We start from the raw sequence: 12,323 nt of genomic DNA, 5'->3' as shown, positions 1-12,323 counted from the left end.
TACATATCATCTGGGACTGCTTTTGCGCTCCAACTTCATAACTGAGCAGTTGCAACAGGGACCTGCTGGCCCTTAAAAACTAAAATATCCACCGTCTGGCCCTTTACAGAAGTTTGCTGAGTCCCATTCTACATAGTCTCTTAGAAATCCCAACGAGAATGAGCGTGGTTGCTCTCAAATTAGCAAGAATGGGGTCTCAAACCCAGGTTTTCCTGTGACCGATCCAGGCCCCATTCTGTGACAATTCAGCTTCCCCTTAGACCTTTCACCTTAGACAGTCTACTGGGTCCCGGTCCACCTGTCTGGCAACAGGGCCAATTTTCTATGAGAATCAAGCAAGATCAAATAGGCAAAAATGTTCTGACAGACCCAAAGGGCTTTATGTTTACAAGGTACAAGTAGAAAATCAAGACAGATACCTTTCAAAGAAGTATCTGGAAAGAAGCCCACTAGGAAGCACAAAATATACATGTATATCCATGAAAAAAATTAAATGCAGTACAGAACCCCAGAAAGACCACAGGTATCGGAAGCAGGCCTGGGTTTGACGCCCTTCCCGCCCCTCACTAGCTGTGTGACCTTGGCCAAGTCAAGTCCATCCAGATATTTGATTCTTTGAGCCCCCCTAATGCAATGACCACCTCGTAGTATTGTGGAGAAGGCGACCTGAAATAGGGGTGGACACTGCTCAGCACAGAACTGGCTACACCTGCTCTCCCCGGTTTGTCGCCAGAAGTTTCTAGATAGCAGGTGGGAGACGAGCCCAGACAGGTCTCCTTTACCAAGCAGGAGTATCTGTGAGTATCTGCTCTGAGTAGCTGTCGGTGCTAGCTCACAGGTGCCCCCTCTTAGCTGATGGGAGCTGCCTTGCCCCAAGTTATGCCCCCTGCCCCCGGGGGACTGCCCGCAGCCGGTGACTCAGTAGGCCGGTCAGCTCTGCGATGCCGTCCACTCTCCAGAGCTTCCCACGGCTCAGGCTGAGGCTAGCCTGTGGCTGAGCGCCCCTCTTTAGCGGCTTCTTTTCCTGCTCATCTTGAATTCCTCTCACCCTCTCACTGGCCTCACCTGAGAGCACTCCCACGGCATATCACCTGTACACAAATCCGTGTCTCAGGCTAAGACGGTGGGAACAGGAGGGAAGAATTCTCTCACTTTCTGTAGTCTTTTCAATTTGGAGACCGCTGAGAAGAGTCTAAGAATATTATTCAAGCATACCCCGGAGGTATCTGGGTTCGGTTCTAGACCACTGCAATAAGTCAACTATCACAAAAAAGTGTGTCATCATCTTTTGGCTGGTGGAGGGTTTTATCTTCAATTTATAAAAAAAAAAAAAAAAAAAAAAAGCAACATCTGTGAAGCACAATAAAGCAAAGCTCGATAAAACACAGGCCTCATAGGTTTATTTCTCCCTCGCTAGCGGCACCCACCTGATTCCCATCAGAACCAGGGTTCCCAGTTTAGGGGTCCTTCTCCCGGCACTCAGCACACCCAACAGAAGCTGGACAAAAGTGGTGGTGTCCTACAGCCAGATGGCTTGGGAGTGGTTGGCTTCGGTGGGCCCCAAAGGCACCTGGTTCAGTTCTGGTGTTTGGGCCCAGGCAGATGCTTTTCCAAGACATTTGCTGAGGAACCAATTAATTTCCATTACAGGCCCCAATTAGTGACACATTCTCCCACCCACTCCCAGGGTGACTCCAGGTGGCATTTTCCAGAGCTAGCAAGTGCTGGAAACACAGGGCGAGGACTTGAGGCCTTAGGTGCTGCTAAGGTCCAGGGCGGCCACTTAGCCCTGGCTGGAAGTCCAGGAACATCAGTCCATTCCTGGCTTTGCCAGAGACCTGCTGTGAGGCTTTGGGCAAACCATGTGCTCTCACTTTGGGCCTCAGTGAAGATGAGTTAGATGACTTAAGAGAGACTGCTACCTTGAAGGAGCAAAAATAGTAATAGCTAACACTCTCGAAACACTTTGCGTGGGCTCTCTACAAAGCATGTCACAAATATTTACTCATTTAATCCCCATGGCACCTTCAAGGCAGGGAGGGGATATTAGCCCATTTTAGGGTTGAGAAACTGAGGCTCAGAGAAGTTGAGTAACTTGCTCAAGGTCACCAGGCCAATAAGCAGCAAAGCCAGGGTTCAAACCCAGGTCATCTTAGCTGTGGAGTTCGTGTCATAACCGCCATCATGCTACACTGCCTCATATCACCTGAGTACTCTTGAACCCTCGCAGTGTCTGGCACAGGGCTAGGCACTGCCACGATTGCTTAATAAGAATTTGATAACTGGAAAATAAAGAAAAAACCAGCGGTGATTTGTGGGAGTGGGATTGGGTGGCTGGGGTGGGAGGGAGGCTGATGTTTCCTTGGGTGTCCTTTGGTGCTCTTCGAATTTTAACTAGGTACCATGTTATTGTCAGTAATAGCCACATAAGATTGTGAGAGCTGCAAACAGTGTCCCATGGAGGGCACAGGAGGGTCAGAGGATGGAGGTGCCAGGGACGCTTCTCACTGGATATCTTTTGTGCTTTTAAAATGTTGTACTATATGCATATGTTACCTAATCCAAATGATACTCATTCTTTTAAGTTATTCAATGACCAATCAGCCAAGGATCAGCTAGAGAGATACTCTGGCAGGAGGGGACACTCTGGGCATAAAAGTGACAGTGAAGGTGCTATAGCAGAGTGGTTGGAGGAGCTAGGGGGCCTGGACAAATGTCTGTTTTTCTAAGAGACTCTGAATGTATCTAAACCAAGCTCACCAGACCCTTGCTCTGCAGATAAGGATTCCGACGCCTCAAAGACAAAGGGAAATGGCCAGAGATGCTGAGGTCCAGCAGTGATGCAGAGACCTCTCTCCTGACTCCTAATGCAGCCTCTCGGGCCCCGCCGGGCACACGGTAAACACCAGCTAGCTACCCAGACCAGAGCCAGGCGTCCACGCGCAGGCAGTGCGTGCCCATCATCCCGCCCTTTCCTGCACCCAGGAAGTCTACAATAGCAGGAAAGGCGGCAGCGTCCATTTCCTGGATGCCTTCTATGTGTAGTGCATATATTTTTCTAATTCTCAGAAGGTAAGAGTTACTCACTTCATTTTGAGAAGGACAAGGCTGAGGCCCAGCATGGTTACTACAGTCAAGAGACACAGCTGGTATGTGGTAGAGACTCAGATCCAGGTTTGGGGGCCTCCAAAGTCTGTGATCTTTTGCTACCCAAGCCACTCCTCTTGGAGAGTATTTCCCGTCACTTTAGGATAAGTCCCACCTGGAAACTATTTGTCAATTCCTTCGTCTTCAGACTCTGAGTTTTATGAGCCCAGATGGGAATCTTATTACATCATAAGGTTTGCCCCTACTGCCTTCGATCAGAGCTAAGCCCCAACTTTCCCTAGAAAATTACCAGCTACCCCTTTCTCAGAAACGTCTAAATAAAGTGACTCAGTAAACACCCCCACCCCCGGTAGCATTTCCCAGCATTTTGCCCCTTTCTATCGATGATTCCCTTGATTTGCTTCTTCCCAGCAGAGGCTTGTCCTCAAATGAACTTCCTGGTTTTAACACACAGGCCTGCCTTCCCCGATGCAGGAAAGGGACTGCGTCCTGTTCCCAGTGGTAAAAGGTGCCAGACTTGAAACCCTCAGAATCCCCAGAGCTGTCTGAGTCTAATATGCCGCAAAAGGATATTATGGCCTGATACGTTATTCATGTCAACTCATTTATCATTTACGCAGACAATGACTTCCAAAAGGATTTATGGGGTCCTACGTGTTAAGCCCGGTGCAAAGCAGACCAGCAGCTGAGGCTCATTTCATCTGAGACCGTGTGATAGAAACTGGAGTGCCTGAAGAGCATACCCGAGTACTGAATTTGGTACCCAATGTCCCTGCATCTAAGACACAGGTAGCTAGGAGACATCAAAACTTGAGAAGAACCCTTCATTTCTCCCCAGCTTTTCTCTCTAACCCAGTGGTCCTCAAGGTAGCGTCCCTGGCTTAGCAGCATCAGTATCGGCATCACCTGGGAAGTTGTTAGAAATGAGATTTTCAGGTCTCACTCCAGACTGAATGAGAAACTCTGGAGTGGGGCCCGGCAACCAGTGTTTTAACAAGCCCCCCAGGGGATTCTGACCCATTAAAACTGGCAGTAATAACCCAGCTGCAGCAGCTACCACTAACTGAGCATCTACTATGTGCCCATTGGTCCTTGTAACTAAGGAGACCTCAATTCCATTCCACATGCCCAGCTCTGGGCTATGCATTATGTCATTTATTCCTCACAATTACCCTTTGAAGAACTTACTATTATCATGCCCCCATTTTACAGATGAGAGTTGAAGCCACTTGTCCAAGGTCATACGATTTAGAAGTGGCAGGGGCAGGATAAAAATCCGTTGGCTTCCGAAGCCATGTTCTCTCCGTCCCACCATGGAAGTGCCCCAGAGTCCCTCACAGCTATATCAGACAGGGAAGCTATACAGCTGGGTCAGGTGAGATTCAAGTTGAGGAGCAGGGCAGGAAGGCGGGGCAGAAAGAGCCCTGCCCAGAAGGAAGCCATGTGATGCATTTAAAGGAACAGCCATCTGTGTCTAAGGAACGAAAAAGACTGAGCCTCAGGAGGCTTGGCCTCTCTCTGACTTTACGCAGCTGGGGGAAGTGGGGGGGGCGGGGAGGGGGCTATTCTTTTCCCACTTTGGAACTCAGTTTCCCCACCTGGTACTCAAAATCGCTATCGCCGAGATGGATTAATCTGCCCCCAGCATACTTCCCCAACCTCATCTCACCTCACCTCCTCTCTCTCACCATGCTGGTCTGCCTCCTGTTCCCGAAGCACCCACGCCCACACTGACCGCAGGGCCTTTGTACCAGCTGTCTGCTCTCCCTGGATCACTCTATCCCCTCACATTACTGTCTCTTTGTCATCGAGGCTTCGGCTCAAATGCTACCTCGTCAATGAGCCTTTCCTGACGACCTTAACGTTATCTCCTACCCCATCAATTTTTTTTCCAATCAATCTGTTTTATTTTCATTCCACATAACACGATCTGAACTTATTTCCTAATTCTTACCTGTGTTTTGCCTGTCTCCCCCACGCCAGAACATAACTCCATGAGGGCAGAAACTGTCTGCCTAGTTCCCCGATATATCCCCAGCACCTAGAATACTGTTTTGGCACTGAGCAGCGAATTAAATACTAGTTGAATGAAAAATACCAAAGAGGAAAATCTAGACTCAGAGGCCAGAGCCAAGGGTCCTTTACATGTGACCTGGCAAGCCACCTTGCCTCTCTGAGCCTTAGTTTCTCTTCTTGCCTAATGCGAGCAACGGACGAGGTGCTTTCCAAGGGTCCTTCTGAGACTGCTGGTCCTGGAAAGCGAAGCCTGGAACCCGCCCAGCTGGTCCATCCAGAAGAGGCAGCTGGCCAGGGTCCCTGCAGCAGCGGCCCCCTCCCCGTCTCCTCCACCCATGTCCCTGGCCCAGCCACAGTCCTCTTACACCCCCTTAGCAGAAACCGTTAATGAAGTGCGCACTGCTAAATGCAGTTACAATTACGGGGGCTAAGAATAAGGCGCTGACATCAGCCTCTCAGTTTCCGAGTGAATCAGAAGGGGAGGGGGGAGGAAGGAGAAAAAGTTGGGGGGGGGGGGTGGCGCTCTGGAGCTGTCAAGTGGAAATAGCACAGCGTTAAATATAATCCAGCACTGGCCTACATCGGGTCTGGAGAGGCAGGTGATGGCTGGCCCCCAGGGCTGGGGCAGACAACTGGATTCTTCAAGGAGGCCAGGCAGTCCCGTGATGGGGAGCGTCCAGGAACTGGATGGCCAGGAAGGTACTACAGCCGGCTAGGGCAACTTGTAGTGGCATAGCGGACCATAAAGGGGCGCATCTGAATGGGACCAGGTCCCCACACTCCCGCCTTTGTCCCTTGCTGTTTTGATAGCACTAGCACAGCCCCCGGGGCTTACACAGCCCTTTGCCACCTGGAATCTCATTTCATACCAGAGGGTGGCCTCTGGAGTCAAACACACCTTAGTGTAAATCACCACTATGCAACCCAAGAGAGTCACGGAAGTACTCCAAGCTGCCCGGCTTTTCCTCATCTGCCAAATGGGTCCATCTGCAACAGGAGCTACCCTTCCGGCTGCTACAGGATTTAGTGAAATCACGGAAAGCACTGCACACAGCCAAACGTCCTTTCGATCATTTAATATTTACAACCCTGAGAGATGCTCAAACAAGGAGAATTAACCACCTTTTTTTTTGTTCCAGATGGGGGAAATTGAGGCCCCAGAGCCAACAAGAAGTCAAATCCATACCCCAGGGAGTAAACTGGGCGGGGAAGGGAGAGAACTCCAGTGTGGTCATTCCAGGTGCCAGGAGGAGGTGGGGGGAGACGTGAGGGTGGGAACTGGGGCTCCACAGTGTGCCAGTGGAATGCAAAGGGGGGTGGGGTGGGGCATGATGACAGTGTGGGGTGTCTGCACCCTTCAGAGCACATTCTCCAAAACTGGCAACTTTCTAACAGTTCTTAAAAGAAATGCGGACCCAATGGTTTTTAAGGCCAGAATGAAAAGAGGAGGCAAAGTAAAAACAAGGCCCTGGGACAGGAGAGAAGGTCAGCTGACCTGGAAGCTCTCTTAGAGTCTCACTCACCTCCACAGCTCCGCCTCCCTCTCACTCAGCCTTCAGCTAGAACTGGCTCTGCCTCTGCGATGGAGGTGGGTGGAGAGGGAGGTAGCATCATCCTCAAAGGATGGCAAAGTGGATGGACCCTCTCCCTCCCCCTTCCCACCAAACAGGACCATGTGGGCCTGTGGCAGCTGTAAAGCCAGGGAAGCTGGAGCCATGAGTCTGGCAGCTTGGGGACCAAGAAGAGGGGGTGCTGAGGGAGAGAGAATTTAAGGAAAGAGCTCTAACAGCGTCAGAGCAGAAACCCAGCGATCTGTGGAACAGGGGAAGCAGTTAATATCCCTGCATGCGATTTTTCTGAGATACTTCTTTCTGGGTAATTCGATTAAGATCAAGTAGTTTGAGTATATTCTCACCCCATCCCACAACTTGAACTACGGGAATAGTTGGCTCAATTCTTCACCATGCCTCAGTTATCCTCATCTAGAAGAGTTCTACCCAACTCCCAACACACAAAGGAGATTACTGCAGTTGGCGATAAACTTGGGGGGGTAGGAGGGAGACAGGAAGTGACCTGCCCTAGGGATGAGGGTGGGAATGGAGGCTTCAAAACCTTAATCTCATGGCCGCAAGTGGCCCTGACCCCAAAGGATAGTTTAAGGCCTCCCCCTCAGCATTCCCCGTTATCCATCCAGCCCCGCTCTAGGGCTGAGGCACTCAGTTCCCACCATCTCAGAGGGAAGGGGTGGAACAGCAGGACATTTTGTTTCCCAGAAAATGCTCAGGTCAAATTTCAAGGACAAAAGTTAGCACTTGGTCTGGGAAAGAAAATTCTGCCAAATGGAGTAAACGGGGAATGGGGTGGGGTGGGGTGGGGTGGGCAGGAACTGGAGCTCTGATTCCTCCTGCCAGGATCTGTCTGGCAGGATATGAGTATCTCCCCCGCTCCCCACCCCAACCAGGAGGAGTAATTCTGACAGCCCCCTCTGTTTCCCCTCTGTCCAAAAAAGAAGGGGAATGGGCTTTGGTACTAGTTTGTGGGACCCATCCACCATGCTGCGCCCTCCCCCGTGAGATGTGGCCTAAGCCATGAAGGCTCAGGGAGGTGCTGTGAAGGGCTTTCCAGCCCAGAGATGTGGCCCTAACCACTAGGAGAGGGATGGGTAGCCAGCCTGTGTTGCCATGGCAACTTCCTCCCTGCGCTGGATCGAAGCATCCTATGGGCAAATCAGAGCTGGCTGCTCCAGCTTCTCCGCCCTCCTCCCGGGCGGGGGAGAACTGGATGCCAAAACCACTTGGTCAGTCTCAGGGACACCATCCTCAATTTCAGACCTTGATGTAACAAACCCCATTGGCGTTTGCTGGAAACTGGAGACACTCCTGCTCCGGAGCTGTGACCCAAGGCAGAGTGGCAGGGCTGGGACTATAGATGTGATAAAAATTAACTCTCAGGAAGAACAGGGAAATGCGGAGCTGGACGGCTCTCCGCCCTCTTGTTACTCAAGCAAGTGCCCCAAATCCCCATCTTTAAACCACTTCCAAGAAGGAAGGCCCAACTCTACCTTAATAGTTCTAACGATGCTATCAAATTAGCTTATTAAAAATTATAAAAGCTAACATTTTGAGAATCAGGTTTTTCTTCCATCTCCAAACCCACAGATTCTTTTTCACAGTCCTGCTCGGAAACAAGTCTTAACTTGGTAATAGGACAGATAATAGTTAACAGGTATTGCGAGCCTACCTGGTGCCAGGTACTATACTACACCTTTGGTGTAGCACAAACGGCGTTATAGGCAAAAGCACAGATGCTTAAGTCGGATCGCTCAAGTGCAAATCCTAACTCTCACACTTCCTGGTTGAATGACCTTGAACAAATACTCTCTCTGTGCCTCGATTTTCTCATCTGAAAATGGGGATGTAAATGTTAATTTTATAGGGTTGCTATGAGGAAAAAATTAAAATAATATATTTACAGTGCCTTAGGAGGATGCTTAGGCAGGGTAACATTTTTAAAATGTTGACACTGTGAGGTCCATGCTATTATTTTCTTCTTCGTACAGATGAGAAAACCAACGACACATGTCTAACTCCTCCCCACGCCCCGCTACCCAATTACAAACGCAGTGCCAGCAAGGTTGAGTGATGAAGATACAGACACAAAAATGCCCCCAAGTTCAGACCTCTCTAAAACCCCAGCATCTTTGGGCAAAGGGGCAAAAGCAGCAGAAGAAAGGAGTTCTGAGTGCTCAAAGGAAAGTGCTCCTTGAGAAAAATTCTAGGGACCTGCAATGACCAGCATCCTGAGCCCCAAAGTGGCTAGAAAGGGGTGGGAGGGAGGGGAAGCTTCCTTTGCCCGCAAAATGTCCAAACCTCCCAAGCCCAAGGCAGGAAAGTGCTCTGGCCCAGTTAAAGCTAATGAAATAGTCCCCTCCTCACACGGTTTCTCAGGAAACCTGCTGAAGGGTAGCATGTAAGCCATGAAGATGGCTCTGGCTCGATCTGGTTGATGGAAAAGAAGCATTCGACAGGACGGGAGATGCAAAGGGGGAGGCACGGAGATGAGCCAGAGACCCTTCAGGGACACACACTTCTGAGCCATGAAGTAGACCAAGTGAGGGATTAGAGAAAAGGAGGATGGAGCGAAGCCAGCTCCGACAGCCCTCCTCCCGAAGCAGTCTCTGTCCAGCGTCCGAGAGATTATTCAAACTGCTTTTAGAAATTAGTTCAGCACGGTGCTGCTCCAAAAGAATAAATCCAAAAGGCTTTTTTTAGGAGAAAATTAATGACTTTAAGAAGAACAAGAGAAATTAAGCACCAAGACAACGTTCCCTACTTCCGATTTTCACCAGACACTCATTAGTCTTCCGGAAATGAAACTTGACTTTCTCCCTCCCCCTCCCAAACTCGAAGCATCCTTTAAGATGAGCAGACAGTGAGCATGAGATGCCCAAACCAAACTCTTGGTTGTCAGCCGCTCCCTGGGGCCTCCTCACCTGGGAACCATTTTCTACACAGTGAGATCTGGCTTTTTAAAAAAATCCTCTTTGAGGGAGAGGGCTAGTGATTTACTGGAAAGAGAACTAGAAACCTGATTTTAGTCTCGGCTTTGTGCCTGCCTCACTGGGTGACCTTGGGTTACACACATGGACGCAAGCATGCGCGCGCGCGCGCACACACACACACACACACTGGGGCTTTGGTATCTCACACACACACACACACACATACAATCTCTCTCTCATTCATCTGGGGCCAAAAAGGAGTTGGACAAGATGATTTCTAGGTCTTCTCCAAGTGACAAACTTAAGAATTTGAAGAAACCCGCTTGAAAAAAAAAAAAAACAGGTGGACCTTTTAAAATTTTCTAATATTACATTAAGTTATCTATTCTGACTTAAGTGAAACTGGACCAAGTCACCTGCAACCAGCAATAATCACCAAAGCATCTGACCCATGACATGGAGCATGACTTTGGAGAAAAATCTAACTGTCCCTGCCACTGATGCTCCTACAAACCCATGCTCCTGCCTTGCCTGGCTGCTGAGACCCAAGTGGCCCACTGAACTTCGTAAGAATCCCCAACCGTCTAGTGAGGCGTGGGGGAGCCAGCTCACCTAGGCTGGTGGGGCTCCTTTCCCCAGCCCCCATGCTAGCCTGATGTCTTTTTGATTTTGCCCCAGTGGAGGCCACTGTGTTAGAGAGCACCTCCATCCCTCCTCACCTTGCCTTGTCCAGAATAACACAACCTCCCTCAGCTACATCAAGGGGGGTGGGAGTTAGCCTCTGAGCCTCAGTTATTTTTTCTGTAGAATGGTGATTCTATAAAATGACTCTGCAGTAACCATCTCTACCCTACCATCTCCAGGTCAGCAGCAAGACAGGTCTGGCAGGGGTCTGCCTCACACAGCCCCATTCATTCACTGAGCCAACAAGTTCTTCTGGGGAACCTTCTCCCTCCTCCCCAACCTGTCTCCTGCTCCAGCCGAAAGACATGAGCACGTATCACCCACAGCTCCATTCCATGGCTTAGAGATAAAGAGTTGACCAGACAAAGGTCTGGAAGTCTTAAGCAGGGCCCACGAACTACTTAAAACTGTGGACAGAATTTTGTGGCTGAGCATATGTGCGTTTTTTTGGAGAGATAGTCCACATTTTCATCAGATTCCCAAAAGTGTCCATGAGGCCATTTTGCTCCTCCCCACCACATACTCTCAGATTTTCAGCTCACAAAACACTTGTAACTTCATCCTTGTGTCTGAGGCACTGTCAACCCATTTTACAGATGAGGATATCGAGGCTAGTGGTGGCATGACTTGCCCAAGGTCACAGCTAATAAGTACAGAAGCAAGACTGAAACCTAATTCTGACTCCCAATCTATCATTGTTTGGAGAACTCTCACCCAAGCCCTAAGCTACCCCCACCTGTTGGTGGATCCGCGTCCTCAGGGGTGAACCTGTGATCAGGAACCCTCATGCCCTCCTGGCCTGGGCCCTAAAGACCAGGTCTCTCCACACTTCCCCACCCTCAGGCTCTGGCTGAGGTTACACACAGGCCAGGGAGCCAGAGGCGGGGGCTGCTGGTTGGTGGCTGGATTCAGCCCACACAGAAGGGACAAGAGCGCTCAGGGACAAGAGCACCCGGGGTCAGGGGTAAACTCCGGAGTGCAGGTGTAGAGTTGGTGCCGCCCTATGCCTCCCTCCAGGACCAACGGGGAGGAAAGGATAGGCCGTCACCTGGCTGGTCCCCTCAACCCACCCCTGGGGTCCGCTCCAATCTGATAAGAACCAGGAGTCTGAAGACCCTACTTCTTGGGAAAGCAGAAGAGACACAAATGCGGAGCTCAAGGCCTTGGGAGCGGGGCAGGGGGTCTAGGACAGGGAGCCTCTGGACGCATCCAAGACAAAGATGGAGAGGTAAGGTCTGTGCGCCACCTCCAACGGCGGGGGGCGCGTCGGAACCCCAGGGGTTAAGCGGCCAAAGCCCCGGGGTTTGGAAAGTGGGCACACATAAAAGGCTCAGGAAAGGTGGGAGGTCCGATTCAGGGACACGACAGGGGGCATCCAGCAGGCACCGGTGAATGAGAAGGGCTGGCTCCGGGAGACCCAAAGGGCCCACCTGCGGGAAAGGGGTAAATGCAGAGGATCTACGGGTCCCGGGGAGTGGGGGGTGCGGGCGGCTAGAAGACATCGCTTCCTAGAGACCCTGGGGTCCCGTGAGTGGGGAAGAAGACCCTGGGGCGCGTCCCCGAGCGGGGTGGGGGGTGGGGAGGAGAGAGAGGCCACCTCTAAGAAAGCACCGGGGCGGGGAGGGGGCCTCGGGATCTGGCTGCCAGGACGGCCCCCAGGGGGCGGGGGCAGGAGGCGCGCTTACCCGCGTCCTCGTCGTCGAAGGAGTTCATGCACGGGAAGTAGATGGCGAGCGCCTCGAAGGAGGCGGACAGGCTGAGGCGGCTCTGCGAGCGCTCCATGCCGGCGCCGGCGCCGGGCGCCTCGGCCGCGGCCGCGGCGGCGGGCGGCTTGGGCAGCTTGGCCGCCCCATTCTTGACGCGGAGTACGGCGCGCGGCGTGGTGGCGGCGGCCCGGGGCCGGGCCGGGGCTCCGCGGCGGGGCCGGGGAGCGGGCGGCGGGCGGGCGGGCCGGGAGCTGGCAGTGCGCGGAGCCCGAGGCGCGCGGTGCTCCCGGCGGCGGTGGCGGTGGCGG

General features: G+C 51.7%; 1 protein-coding gene across 3 annotated transcripts in view; it reads right to left on the bottom strand.

Moving 5' to 3' along the window:
- Nucleotides 1–12,093, bottom strand: part of RIMS4 (regulating synaptic membrane exocytosis 4) — a 52,590-nt gene extending 40,497 nt beyond the window's left edge. For 2 of the 3 annotated variants that reach the window (XM_016152407.2, XM_036229361.1), the window contains exon 1: nt 11,995–12,093. In XM_016152407.2, coding sequence (XP_016007893.1) covers nt 11,995–12,091 — 97 coding nt within the window. In that variant the 5' untranslated portion in view covers nt 12,092–12,093. The remainder of the gene's footprint in view (nt 1–11,994) is intronic. The other variant, XM_016152408.2, reaches the window with a different exon arrangement.
- Nucleotides 12,094–12,323: the final 230 nt, after the last annotated feature.

This window comes from Rousettus aegyptiacus, unplaced genomic scaffold (assembly GCF_014176215.1).
Source record: "Rousettus aegyptiacus isolate mRouAeg1 unplaced genomic scaffold, mRouAeg1.p scaffold_m13_p_12, whole genome shotgun sequence".
Taxonomy (NCBI): domain Eukaryota; kingdom Metazoa; phylum Chordata; class Mammalia; order Chiroptera; family Pteropodidae; genus Rousettus; species Rousettus aegyptiacus.
Note: the sequence above shows the minus strand (reverse complement) of the source record. Positions and strands in the feature narration are given on the sequence as shown.